At 54.5% G+C, this 12,247-nt stretch overlaps 1 protein-coding gene across 1 annotated transcript in view; it reads right to left on the reverse strand.

Moving 5' to 3' along the window:
• Window positions 1–4,293: 4,293 nt before the first annotated feature.
• Window positions 4,294–12,247, reverse strand: part of NRG2 (neuregulin 2) — a 135,257-nt gene continuing 127,303 nt past the window's right edge. The window contains exons 7-11 of the mRNA XM_062002556.1: window positions 10,115–10,217; window positions 9,074–9,197; window positions 8,563–8,690; window positions 5,868–6,092; window positions 4,294–5,004 (exon numbers count right to left, since the gene is read on the reverse strand). Of these exons, the coding sequence (XP_061858540.1) occupies window positions 4,374–5,004; window positions 5,868–6,092; window positions 8,563–8,690; window positions 9,074–9,197; window positions 10,115–10,217 (1,211 nt within the window). The 3' untranslated portion in view covers window positions 4,294–4,373. The remainder of the gene's footprint in view (window positions 5,005–5,867; window positions 6,093–8,562; window positions 8,691–9,073; window positions 9,198–10,114; window positions 10,218–12,247) is intronic.

Raw genomic sequence — 12,247 nt, forward strand, 5'->3', positions numbered from 1 at the left:
CCTGTGGTCCAATGATTTACTGTTGTGCTAGAAGTGATCCCTCTGCATTTCAATGCCATGACTGTCCCCTCTCACTCTATTTATTCATCCCACTGTCTGGGTTGGTCCTGTATCTCGGGTTGCTTTTCTTTCCCCCTAAGGTGCATTCACAGTAATCAAGTTCCAGTTTTGAAGGATCTTGTAGCTGCTAATTACAGTCATTCATTGTTTATATTTTGCAGCATATTTTTAAACAAAGTAAGTGAGATTTATTTGGACTTTCAGCCTTTGAGAGCCTGTGGACTCCTCTTTTCCATGATGGTTCATGACACTGAAAACCTCTGCCCAACTCTGCCACCTCTTCTTTTATCTCGGTTCCTTTGTACAGTTTGATAGTTTATTTGAAATGATGCACTAAGAATCATGTAAAAAGAAAAGAAAGAATAACAATAAAGCAGAATCTGTTGGTAAAGAGAACTGGTGTGACGTGCAGTCCCCCCCGTGCAGGATGGGCACGCAGCCGGCTTCCTGCGGGGTACCATCCTCACCCTGCCCCTGGTGCTGAGCACTGTCCTGCCTGTGCCTTGGGTGCGTGGCTCACCCCTGGAGCATGTGTGGACAGAGGGGCTGCTGTGGGAACACCTTCAGGCGGCTCTGCCCTCCGGCTGGTGCATCCCAGGTCTGTCTGTCCATGGGCAGCCTCGAGAGTTATGGGAGGATTCATTTTATTCATGGTTGTATTTATTATCGTGTTGTACTAATTCATTCTTTGTTCTTATTTATTTACTTATATGATGGGAGGATTTATTTTGTCGGAGCCACGAGACTCGGCACTCAACGGATGTGGAAAGGGGTGGCAGCTGCTGCCAGACCACCCCTGGTGAAACAGCAGAGGGTGAAACAGGCACCAACAACCAGCAGCTTGCCCTGATGCACGCGTGCTGGGCACCTTACCTGTAAGGGCCCTGAAAACACCCAACAATGCCCTGTCTGACCAAGCCACAGCTGCAGCTTGTGACCAGAAAGAAAATGAGGGGTTTATAATCCCTCTTTTCCCTCCTGAAGGAGAAGGACCAAACCCCGCACCGCTGAGAGAGAAGAGCAGCATCTGATGGGAGTTCAGCAGCCACGTCTCCTCCCTCTCCGGGAGGTGCCCAAATGCTCTTTGTGGCACAGCCTCAGCCCGTGCCAGGCCCTGGGAATGCTGTGTCACACACACCTTCCTGCCAGCCCCTGTTCTTGGACACCAGCTGGACATTTTAGAGGAACTTGGTGGGAATGTGTGTGTGTCTTTGCCATCCCAAAGGCAGGGCTGATGCTCCTCTCCTGCCTGTCACCGCGTCAGTGTCGGTGCAGCCCCCTGTTCCCTGTGGGGAGGGGAGCAGGGGCTGGCTCAGGCAGAGCTGGGCTGGCAGGAGCCAGATGGGTCTCCCCTACCTGTGAAATATTTACGGCCTAACGCTGGGAATGCACGTGGCTGGCAATGAGGGCTCTAAAAATAAACCAGCCAGGGAAAAGGAGACACACACACAGGCTTCCTTCAGAGGCAACTGGAGAGAAAATTGAAGTAGTGTAACTGCCTCCAAAAATAGAACACAATTACGGGCATCAAGGGACGTGCTGAACAAGAAATGGCTGCGAGGAGCCATCGAGGCTGCCAGGGCTCAGAGCTGGTCTCGGCAGCAGCAGAGCATCACTGCTCCCTGCAGACCATGGAGCAGCCACATCCCTCTGCACAGGGCAGCGCTGGGCAAACCGCACATGTCCAGCATCCTCTGGGTCTCTGTGGGCACGAAGGTGATTACAGAACCAGAGAATCCTTCCTGTGACGAGAGGCTGGGACAGCAGTGACTGTTCAGCCCGGAGAAGAGAAGGCTCAGGGGGTCTATCCACGTGTATAGATACCTGATGGGAAGCGAAGAGGAGGGAGATGGACTCTTCTCAGTAGTGCCCAGCGACAGGACAGTGGGCACCAATTAAAAACCTGGAATTGCCTGAACACAAGCTGCTTTTTTACTCTGAGAGTGGCCAAGCAGAAGCTGGCCACTCTCAGAGAAGCTGTGGCGTTGCCATCCCTGGAGATATTCAACAGCTGACCGGCTACAGTCCTGGGCACGGGCTCTGGGTGAGAAGCCTGAGCGGGGCAGTAGAGCAGATGACCTCCAGAAGGCTCCTCCAAGCTCAGGCAGCCTGAGGCTCCGCGTGTGGCTGTGGTGCCAGCTCCCTGCCCCGCGGGTCGCCTGAGATTGATGCAGCTCACAGCTCGGTATTTCTCGTTTTATTTGTAATATAAAAAAATGTTCAAGTGTTAAACAGTCGAGAGTTCTGACATTCAGACAATCCAGAGCAAACTTGGACAATCATCTCATGACAAATTAGCAGAGTTTTCTATCTGACCCCATCACGGGTGAGGAATAGAGGGTTTAGTTACTTTATTGCTAAAAGTTAAATGAAATACACTGTCAGTTGTTGTATTATCTTCTCAGTCACAGCTTCACCATGCATCCAATCTACAGTATCTGAAATGCAAAGGACATGCAGAAGTAAAAATATAAAAAGAAAGAAGTCAGGCTACAATGTAAACAGGTTTCTGCAGGGACCGGGGCGAGAGGGACACTGCCAGGGACGCGCGGGACTGCCCCTGCGCCGCAGAGCTGGCGGCCAGGGCCGCGCCGAGGCTGGGGACACGGCGCCCGTCACCCAGGGCAGGACGTGCCGGTACAACGATTCTTACACACGGGGCACGGCGGCAGAGCCAGATGCGCCCGCGGAGCTGCCCGGCATGGGGCCCTTCCCGCCAGCACGGCCCAAAGCGCCCGGGCTGCTGCCCAGCTGGCACCGCGTCCAGGCTGGGACACCCCCGGGGCCCTCCTGGCACCGCCGGGGCTGCAGCCGAGCGTGGCACATGGGGCACTGCGGCCTCTGCAGCCTGATGGCACCATGGCCCGGGGGAGGCCGCAGCCCACGTGGCACCGGCATGGCCACGTGCCGTCTGCCTGCCAGGGCCCCGCCAACCGCCTCCAACCCTACGTGCCGGGGAATGGCTCTGCCGTGTGCCACAACACCCCTGCGCCAACCCCACTCCGGACCCACGGGCAAAATGGCCAGAGGCTGAGCGCAGTCTGTGAGGGCGGCTGTTGCTGCACCATTTTGCCTTCTCGTCCTGCCTACGTGGCAACAGAAACACCGTTCCTGCATTTCAGGCGCTGCTGTTGGGTTTCCTTTTCTCCTGATTTAAAGCGAAAATACAAGTATTTTACGGGGTGAGGCAGATCCCCATCAGCCATGACATGGAAACGCTCCCCCTCGAGGCAGCACCCCATCAGCCATGAGGATGGAAACGCTCCCCCTCGAGGCAGAGCCCCATCGGCCATGAGGATGGAAACGCTTCCCCTCGAGGCAGAGCCCCATCGGCCATGAGGATGGAAACGCTCCCCCTCGAGGCAGAGCCCCATCGGCCATGAGGATGGAAACGCTTCCCCTCGAGGCAGAGCCCCATCGGCCATGAGGATGGAAACGCTCCCCCTCGAGGCAGCGCCCCATCAGCCATGAGGATGGAAACGCTTTCCCGTGAGGCAGATCCCCATCAGCCATGAGGATGGAAACGCTCCCCCTCGAGGCAGATCCCCATCAGCCATGACATGGAAACGCTCCCCCTCGAGGCAGATCCCCATCAGCCATGAGGATGGAAACACTCCCCCTCGAGGCAGCGCCCCATCGGCCATGAGGATGGAAAAGCTTTCCCGTGAGGCAGATCCCCATCAGCCATGACATGGAAACGCTCCCACATCCTCCACATGTGTTTTAAACAATACCTTAAGGAATAAGCTCGTTAAGAGCAGGGACAGGGCGAGGTGGCGAGGCCATGGGGGACGGGGCGAGGTGCTGAGGCCGCTTGCTCCTGGCGGGGCAGCGCCCTCGGGACGGGCCGTCTCCCAAACAAAAACCTATGGTCTTGAGAATGCTACTGAAACAGAATCCTCAGCATGAATCCCAGCACTAGCATACAGCAAAAGGCACCACGAGAGTTTTGTTTTCTATTTTTTAAGTAGTCAAAAATTGGCCCACTTTGTTTTTTAACTTTATTGTTTGTTTCCTTTTCTTCTCCTTTTTTTTTTTTGGTCTTTTTTTTTTGTCTTTTTTTAAACTCTTTTTTCTCGGAAGCTGTAAATCAAGACATTACATATAAATAGAGATTCCCTATAAAAAAGTCATTGTCGTTAGCTATTATAAGACAACTTTGCTAAAATGAAAATAAAACATTTTATTTGTTATATTTTTTCCCTCTTTTATATAAAATAAAAATATTTATTTGTTTGTTTTTTTCTGTTTTGTTGTGTTTTGTCTCATCCCCCTCCTCAGCCTCCTCCATGCGGGTCAGGTCTGGGAGGCACCTAGAGGGGGTGTGGGTCGGGCTTGGGAGGCTCCCCGTGCGCGCTGTGTCTGCTGCAGCAGTGAGTCCGGACGTCGCCCGGACGGGGCAGCAGCGGCGGCGACTCGGCGCGTGCCGCCGCACTGTTCTGAGCGCCGAGGAACGGGGTGCTCTCGGCCACCAGCTCCTCATCAGACTCGCTGTAAGAGGCGCTGCTCAGGGAGAAGGAGTCCCGCACGGCCCTGGCTCTGTGAGGGATGTGCCCGTTCAGTTTGGATTTTTTCCACCGCCTGTTGCTGCTGGCTGTTTTCTTTGGCTGCTCTAGCGCTGTGACGTACTCCTGCGTCGTCTCGTACTCGTCGTCCTCCGTGATGCGGAAGGGGCTGGAGGGCAGGCTCCCCATGCTGTCGTTTAGGTAGGTCTTCCTTTGGTAGTAGCTGTCGCAGCGCTGCGTGTCCTGGAAGGGGAGCTGATACCGCCGCAGCAGCGGCTGCTGCTCCTCCACGCGGAAGCTGACGGGGGCGGCCGGTGGCAGGGAGACGGCGTGCGCAGAATTGGGGGACGTGATCTCGAAGGTGGGCACCTGCGCGGCCATCGAGTAGTGGAAGTCGACAGGCGACAGGCGTGCTGGTGTGGTCAGGGCCGACACGTACCTGCAAAAGGCAACACCTCCTGATGGACATGTCCCGGATCCCCCACTGCAGCCCCGCTCTGGGGGCTCGTCAAGCCTCTGCTCGGGCATCTCCCACAGAACCAGATACAGGGACCTTGCACCTCTGTGCTGAGGGACCTTGCTGAGCTGCTGGCCTCAGCAGGCACTTGAGCATCCCAGCACTGTCAGCAGTTCTCACCCTGCATCGCTGCAACCCTTGCAGCATCTCCCAACAGGATGGGTCAAGACTTCCCTGCCTCTTGTCTGCCTGCCAGCTGCCTCCTGTTCCCTCTGGAGCTGCCAGGCTTGCCTGTGAGGAAGATCTCCGAATTGCCCTCCCCCTGCTCAGGCCACAGATGGGGAAAGCCTGGGAATCGCCTCCTCTGACTTAGCAAAAACTCCTGTGTCTTATAAAAGCACCGACTGCTTTCATCTACTCCAGTGACAGCGTGGCAGCTCGGGTCTGGTCTAGCCCCTCTCCAAACAGCCTTCCTTCGGCATCACCTCTTTCTGAGGAGCAGATTTCATTTCCCCTGCATAGTGCCACTGGTGTCTCTGCCCATTTCAGGCCAAGGGTCAGACCCTGCTTGAGCTGCCAGCCCACCAAGCTGCCCAAGGAGTGTCCTCTGCCAGGTTTCTTCACTGGCTGCTGACTGCAGCCAGGTTTCTGCCACTCCTCTCACCCCTGTGCTCCGAGCCTACCTTGCCAGCGGGTGAGCAGGGCACAGTGCCCACTGCTGCCCCTACCACAGTGGCAGTGCCTTCCTCTGGTGAGACCAGAGCTGGTGCTTCTCCAGCGCTACCAGAGGGCTGCTGCCCGGGCCGGGCAGCGCTCTGCTCTGAGCAGCACGCGGCAGTGCTGACCTCTCGCTGTGCGGCGAGTCCCGCAGGGAATCCACCGAGTCGCGGTACTGTGTCGTGGGCCTGCGCGAGTCCTCAATGCAGAAGGCGGCCCCGCGGCGAGCCCGCGCCTCCACGCACGCAGGGCTGTTGCATTTACTGGTTCCCACCGAGGACAGCATGATCCCAGACTGGGAATCCGAAGTCAGGCTCTCGGTCCGCTCCAAGCTCCAGGTGTGGCTTTCATGTCTGTGGACCAAACCCCATAGTGACAGTGAGCAAGGGATTCCCCCAAGGGCTTCTCTAAAGAGCTGCCTGGGGGCACAACTCACACTGCTCTGCACTGGTGTGTCCCCTCTCCCTCTCTGTCTCTCACTGGGATACACTTGGCCAGGAATGCTCAGCTTCCCAACCCTGCCTTGATTTGCCTTTCCTGGTTACTTTGTGGAGATAAGGTTAGAGGGTAAGGGAAGGCAAAGCAGTGCACACCAGGCACTTATCACATCACCTTCTGAGGGCTGGGGACGGGATGGCACAGCCTCTGCAGGGAGGCCAGGGCAATTCCACTTTGTGCTTGCCAAGCGTCCCTAGTGTGGAGCAGCATGCTGGCCATGCTAGGGCAAGGCCACCAGGGATCTTCAAATGTGCCACCTGCATTGCCAAGTGACAGCCCCTTCCGAAACATCACCAGGCACGAGCCAGAAGGAAAACCACTGCAAATTGCTTCATCCTGGTAGGTAGGTCTGGATGTTTAGTTTCCACTGCTTTGTAAAAGACCTTGGCAGGAAAACACTTTAAAGGTGCTCAGCCCTATGTTGGCCAGAACTTGCTGAGCATTGGGAGCTCCACCTGCCCTTATCTTAGTGCAGAGAAGCCATCCCACAAGGGCTCACGGGGCACAGGGGGCTGTGTGCACAGCCCCGGTCACAGACAGGCAGGGTCTGTCAGACACACGGCTCTGGACTCCCAGACTGCACCAGACAGACCTGTGCTGGCAGAGGCTTTTGGGTGGGGGGTTGCAGAGGACAGAAGGCCTCACTCAGGCTTCCCAACAGCTTGTGAATTACCGGTGGCTCCAGGCACATGCTGCAACCACCACCAGTTTATAACTTCAAAGAGGTGCTGAAGGAGGAAGATGGAGCCTGATTATTCCAGGAGTTTGCCTCTGGCATGACTTCAAGAAACACCTGCTTGCTGCACTTGACACAAGAAGATTAGGAGGCAAGTAGCCAGGACCAGAGGCTATGCAAGGTAGGTGCCTCACCACAGCTGCCACGTGTTAATGACACATCGTCTCCAGGAGGAGCCCAGAGACGGCCCTGGGGTCCCAGGACTTTGAAGTGAGCACGGAGGGCCAGCAAGGTGCAGCTCCACATGCTCAGAGGTTTGCACACACCCAGCCAAGGCTGGGCTGCAGCACAGGAATGAAAAATAAACCTGCAAAACACATCAACCATCTCACTGGGGTTAGGATTTCCCTTGATAAACACAGTCGCTTCCTGCCCCACAAGTCATTTCTGGCTCCCTCTCTACTTGTTGGAGGTCTGGCCAGGGGAGTCTAGGGAGGAATTCACCTGAAAACCTAATTTCAATATCTGAAGAAGATCCAACACGTTGCACACTGAGAGCATTCGCTCAGCCCTGAAGGAACCTGCCAAGAGCCACCTGTGAGCTTCAGCTGAAAGCATTCACTGCTTCCTGGACACACGGAGACACACACATCAGGCTGATGAAGTAAATAAGCCAGGACACCTTTAGCTTCATGAAGTCAGTGCAATGTGATCCGCACGGTATTGATGACCCCCTGCACCCCACAGTCACCTATCAGAGGCAAGTGCTGTCCCGGGGAAGCACCATCACCCACAGGAGAAAGCACAAGGGCTCTATAAGAGGAAGAACCCGAGTATCCAAACTCAAACCAGCACAGGACTTTCTCTGCAGCACTTGAAGGACTTTTCTGGATGTCATAAAAAATAAGGAAGCTCCATCTGCAATTTAAAGGCTCTCCAGAGCCGTGAGAACTTCAGGCTCTGAGCTGTGCTGAGGTTTTGAAATGTAAGACAAACTACAGCTCATCCTGTGTGGCAACAATCACTGGTACTTCCCTGCTAGCCACAGTTTCCCTGAGAGCGTCAGAAAGACTTCCAGTGAAAGCAGGCCCAGCACTGCAGGGGCTGAGACTCTAACACAACGTCCTGGACTGTGATAAATTACACAGGAGTGCTTTATTTGGGTGAAACACTGGCTCCCAAGTCAGGCCCCGACTTGAGGATTGGCCAAAACGTGTGATATTTTGTGTACTTTGTCTTCCCCGAGGCAAACATGTTCTAAATATATCAGGCATGAAAGAATAACCTGTGTGTGCGTAACAGGGGACTGCAGGCGTCCACTCTGGCTGCAAACACAGCCTGCAAAACCTTTCCTAGATGCATTCTCCTGCTTGTGTCTGTGTGAAGCATGGAAGCACAACTTCCTTTCCTCTTGATTTCCAGCTGTGTCAGTGCTGCAAGTCAAGGATCACACCTATCCACACCTTTCACTAAGCTGCTGTGCCAGCAGAGACCCACAGTGTCGATATGGCCTGAGTGTCAGTGCAGTGTCAAACACCATGTGAAAGCAGAAAGGGAGGTAAGAGGAAAAACCTCTCGCTGGCTTTGAACCTCACAGCACCCCAAGGCAAACAGGAGGAGAAGGTCCAGGGGAAGGTGGTATACATCACCTCTGGCTGGACGTTGGAGTGGCTGTGGAGCAGTGATGGGATGGGGAGCAGGAGTGACTTCCCGAAAACGTTGTCTCTGTTTCCCTTCGGATCACGTGCTCGGTGGCAGAAACGTTCTTAGAAATGTACTGTAAGACACAAAGATCCACACAGGTCAGCCACCAGCCTGCCATGGCCAAATTGGGCTGGCTTGATTATTTCTGATGCAATCAGATGAGGAGGGAGTGAACCCAGCAGCTCCATACCCCACGGCAAGAGACATGGGGGCAGGAGGCTCTTCTCTGCTCCTGCGCCTCGAAGGCTGGCAAAGGGCCGTGGCAGAGGGACTGCAGGAGGGCACAAGGAGACCAGGGATTTAGAGATGCTTCTGTGTGGAATCTCATCTCTTTGTTCAAGTCTGTTAGTGTTTTGCTCCTCAAGCACACACACACAGGTGTGTAAGCACAAAACCCCACAGGAACACAGGCACCCCGCAGCGTGCAGGGAGCTGGAGGCAGACAGAAGGACTCACATCAGCCATCTGGATCTCCTCGGGATCCAAACGTGGATGGCTTGGCCCGTTGGCAAGGCTCCTGTTCTGATGGGCAGGGCACATGTTCTGACGTAGATGATTATGCATTTGTTTTCTTTGTTTCCTTTAAAACACAAAGGGGAAGGGAAAAAAATCTATTAGGATGACTTATCTCCTGTGTATCTCTGCCCCCAGACAGAGGTGCAGGCGAAGGACAAGGCAAGTCTCAGACACGGGGTTTCAATGGTGTTTGTGGAAAGCTGCTAACGGGAAGAAACAAGGACTTCAACATTTACCACTTTCTGATGCTTTTTCAAGTAAAAAGGTGAATATGTCTCACTACAGGCAGTTTGGGAGGTCCAGGGTCCCCTTCTGCAAGACACAGCCCAGTATGGTGCAGAGGAGCCAGGGACACCCCAGTGCTGGGAGCGGAGAACAGTGGGGAGAAGGAAAAAGGGAAGCAGGTGCTGGCTTGACCCTGGTCACAAGGCATCTGATCTGTCCCGCACTAAGCACCAAGTGGCACATGCTCCTGGCAGGGCATCCACCCCACAAGAACCCCCAAGTCCCAGAGGCACTCTGAATTGAGGCAAGGGACAGGCTAAGCAGGAAACAAGGTGCTGTCCAGGCAGTGAAGACTGGCCATCAAAGAAGTCCCCAAACCTCTTGTTCCATTGAGATTGCTCTGAAACCCCCTGAAATGTACACAGCTGACCCACAGCTCCTGCAAGACAGCCCAGTGAGCTTCTGCTGTCAGGTGGTAAGCTGCTGGCTTAGGGGCCTCCTTCTCCCAGTAACACAGCAACACCAGGCTGGGCAAAACAATGCTGATTCAGGGGATAAGCAAATGGTCCCAGAAAGGCATCCTGGTAAGGTACAGCTTGGTCTTCACTGGCCTCCTTCATGAGACCTTCCTGGGAACACTGCAGCACGGTATCTCCTTAAAACAGCGCCTGGGTGAGGAGCGTGAAAGCATGAAGCACACACACTAGCACTCAGTCACCTCTGGCCAGTTACGGTCTGTTGCCCACCCATACTCACTTGGTTTTACAGTAAGCTACCACACAAACGATGCCCACCACGAGCAAGGCAACACAGATCCCCGTAATGGTTAAAACTCTCTTCTGGTAGAGCTCTTCTGCTTCTGCAAATGGAGAGAAAGAAACCAGTTACGAATGGGCTCCAGCAGCAGGCATGCGCCTGGCTGCAGAGGAACCAGCACTGCGTGTGGTCAGATGGAGAACAGGGCTTGGTCCTATCCACTCTGATGCCTGCCCTACACCTGAGACCAGCTGGCCCACATGCATTCACCCCTCAAGAGACCTCCTCCTGTATCTCTGCACCTTTGCCCTCTCTTGCTCATTACCTCACCCCTTCTGCACTCAGACGTGTGTCTCCCTTCCTCTTCTCTTCCCACAGCGTGACTTGGTGACTAATCTCAGAAAGCCCCACGCCTCTGCTCTCTCTTCCAGCAGATCCCCCTTTCTCAGTAACCGAGGAGCCTGCTGAGGAAGCCCCCGGCATCCCTCCCTCGCCACGGACTCACAGGGCCCGTGATGCTCTGACCAGGGCTGTGCTCTGGCGCAGTCAGGATGCCTTTTCCTGGCAGCACCACGCACTCTGGAGCTCGGCGAGTGAGGGAACTGCCTAGCGACCGGCCCCAAAGTATGCAGGTGCTGACAGGGGCATCCTAAACCAGTCAAAAAGCAGGATGAAGATGGAAAGTGACAGCGCATGAGACAAGGAGAAGGCAGTGGAGTAATTAGGGTACAGTAACCAGTTACACTTACGGGTTTTTAATGGGACCCCAGAAGCAGTGAATTCCCTTGCACGGGGTCACTCAGATGCACACACGTGTCACGGACCACCCCTCAAACCAGGAGAGTCAGGCACTGGCTCCACAGCCCAGGCCGTGCTGGGTGTGAGGTAAGAGGCTCACCCTAAGCACAGCCCCGGAGGCTGCTGCAAGCTGAGCTGTGCCCGAGCAGTGGCCGCATGGCACAGACACCTCACGGCTGCACCAGAGTCCCAGCTCCTCGTGGTGACACCCAGCAACACCCCCCACAGCACCCATGGGTGACTGAGAGAAGGACTCAGTGCGTGGCTGCCGTGAGCACTTCAGCATCGTGTGAACAATGCCCTGGTGCCTCCAAACTAAGTGCTAACCTCACAGTTACTGGGTTTTGTGCCTTCTTTAATACTCATTGGACTCCAGAGTCAGGGTTTTTTTTGCTACAAAGACTTTTTCTCCAAGCATAAGCCATTCCCTTTGCATCATGGAGGGAGAAGGAAGAGCAAAGCCATCAAAACTGTGGCTTTTTTTCTTTTACCCCTTATCTCCATGTCAAACACAGCTTTGGCCTCTCTGTCCTGAGCTGACAGCTCTGCTATGTGAAGCTGTGAAGTGTGAGGCCAGGCATTACTGCTGCAAAGCTAAAAATTAGCTGCTGCTGGTAATTTAGCTCGGCTCCTAACACCTCATTACAGTGGACATTCGATAGCGTGGTGTCTTCATGTTGCACAAAACCATCTCCACAGCGACAGAAAGAGAATGCACACTACAGCTTTGTATTTGAGCAGGGAAGATCCTGGAGCAGGACATGTCCATTTGTGTCTCTATGCTCTACAAACACCAGGTCTTGGTCAGCAACACGGTCACTCTCCAGCAGCAGACACAACGAGCAAGCCCTGTGGCGGCACACGGGGCCAGCAGCATCCCAACCAGGGTGTAACAGCAGGGCATGAAAGCGAGGGAGGGATGACAGAGGAGAGACGGCTGGGGGCTGGGAACAGGATGTGTGCGGCTCTGGGATGGCAGTGAGAATGGATGACGAGAAGGACAAAAGGTCAACAAAAAAGGGATGTCAAAAATCCTTGATGTTAAAGTCTCTTTAGGTGTATTAGCATTAGCAGCACCACTTTCTCTGGAACACCCAGCCACAAAATGCACATGTGTTCTGCAGCAGGGAGCAACTGCTGGGGGATGCACACCAGTCCAGGTGGATCAGGCATGTAAAAACAGAGGACACAAACTTCTGCAGCTCCAGTTAGCTCATGTCCCTCCACCCCAGGGACCCAAGAAGACAATTTAGGATCCAGAAGCGAGAGACTGGTGTCTCCATACCTCTAGGAAATGGAGCTGGAGCATCTTCATGTGAAGATCTGCTCTGGCTG

Source organism: Colius striatus, chromosome 9 (assembly GCF_028858725.1).
Source record: "Colius striatus isolate bColStr4 chromosome 9, bColStr4.1.hap1, whole genome shotgun sequence".
Lineage (NCBI taxonomy): Eukaryota > Metazoa > Chordata > Aves > Coliiformes > Coliidae > Colius > Colius striatus.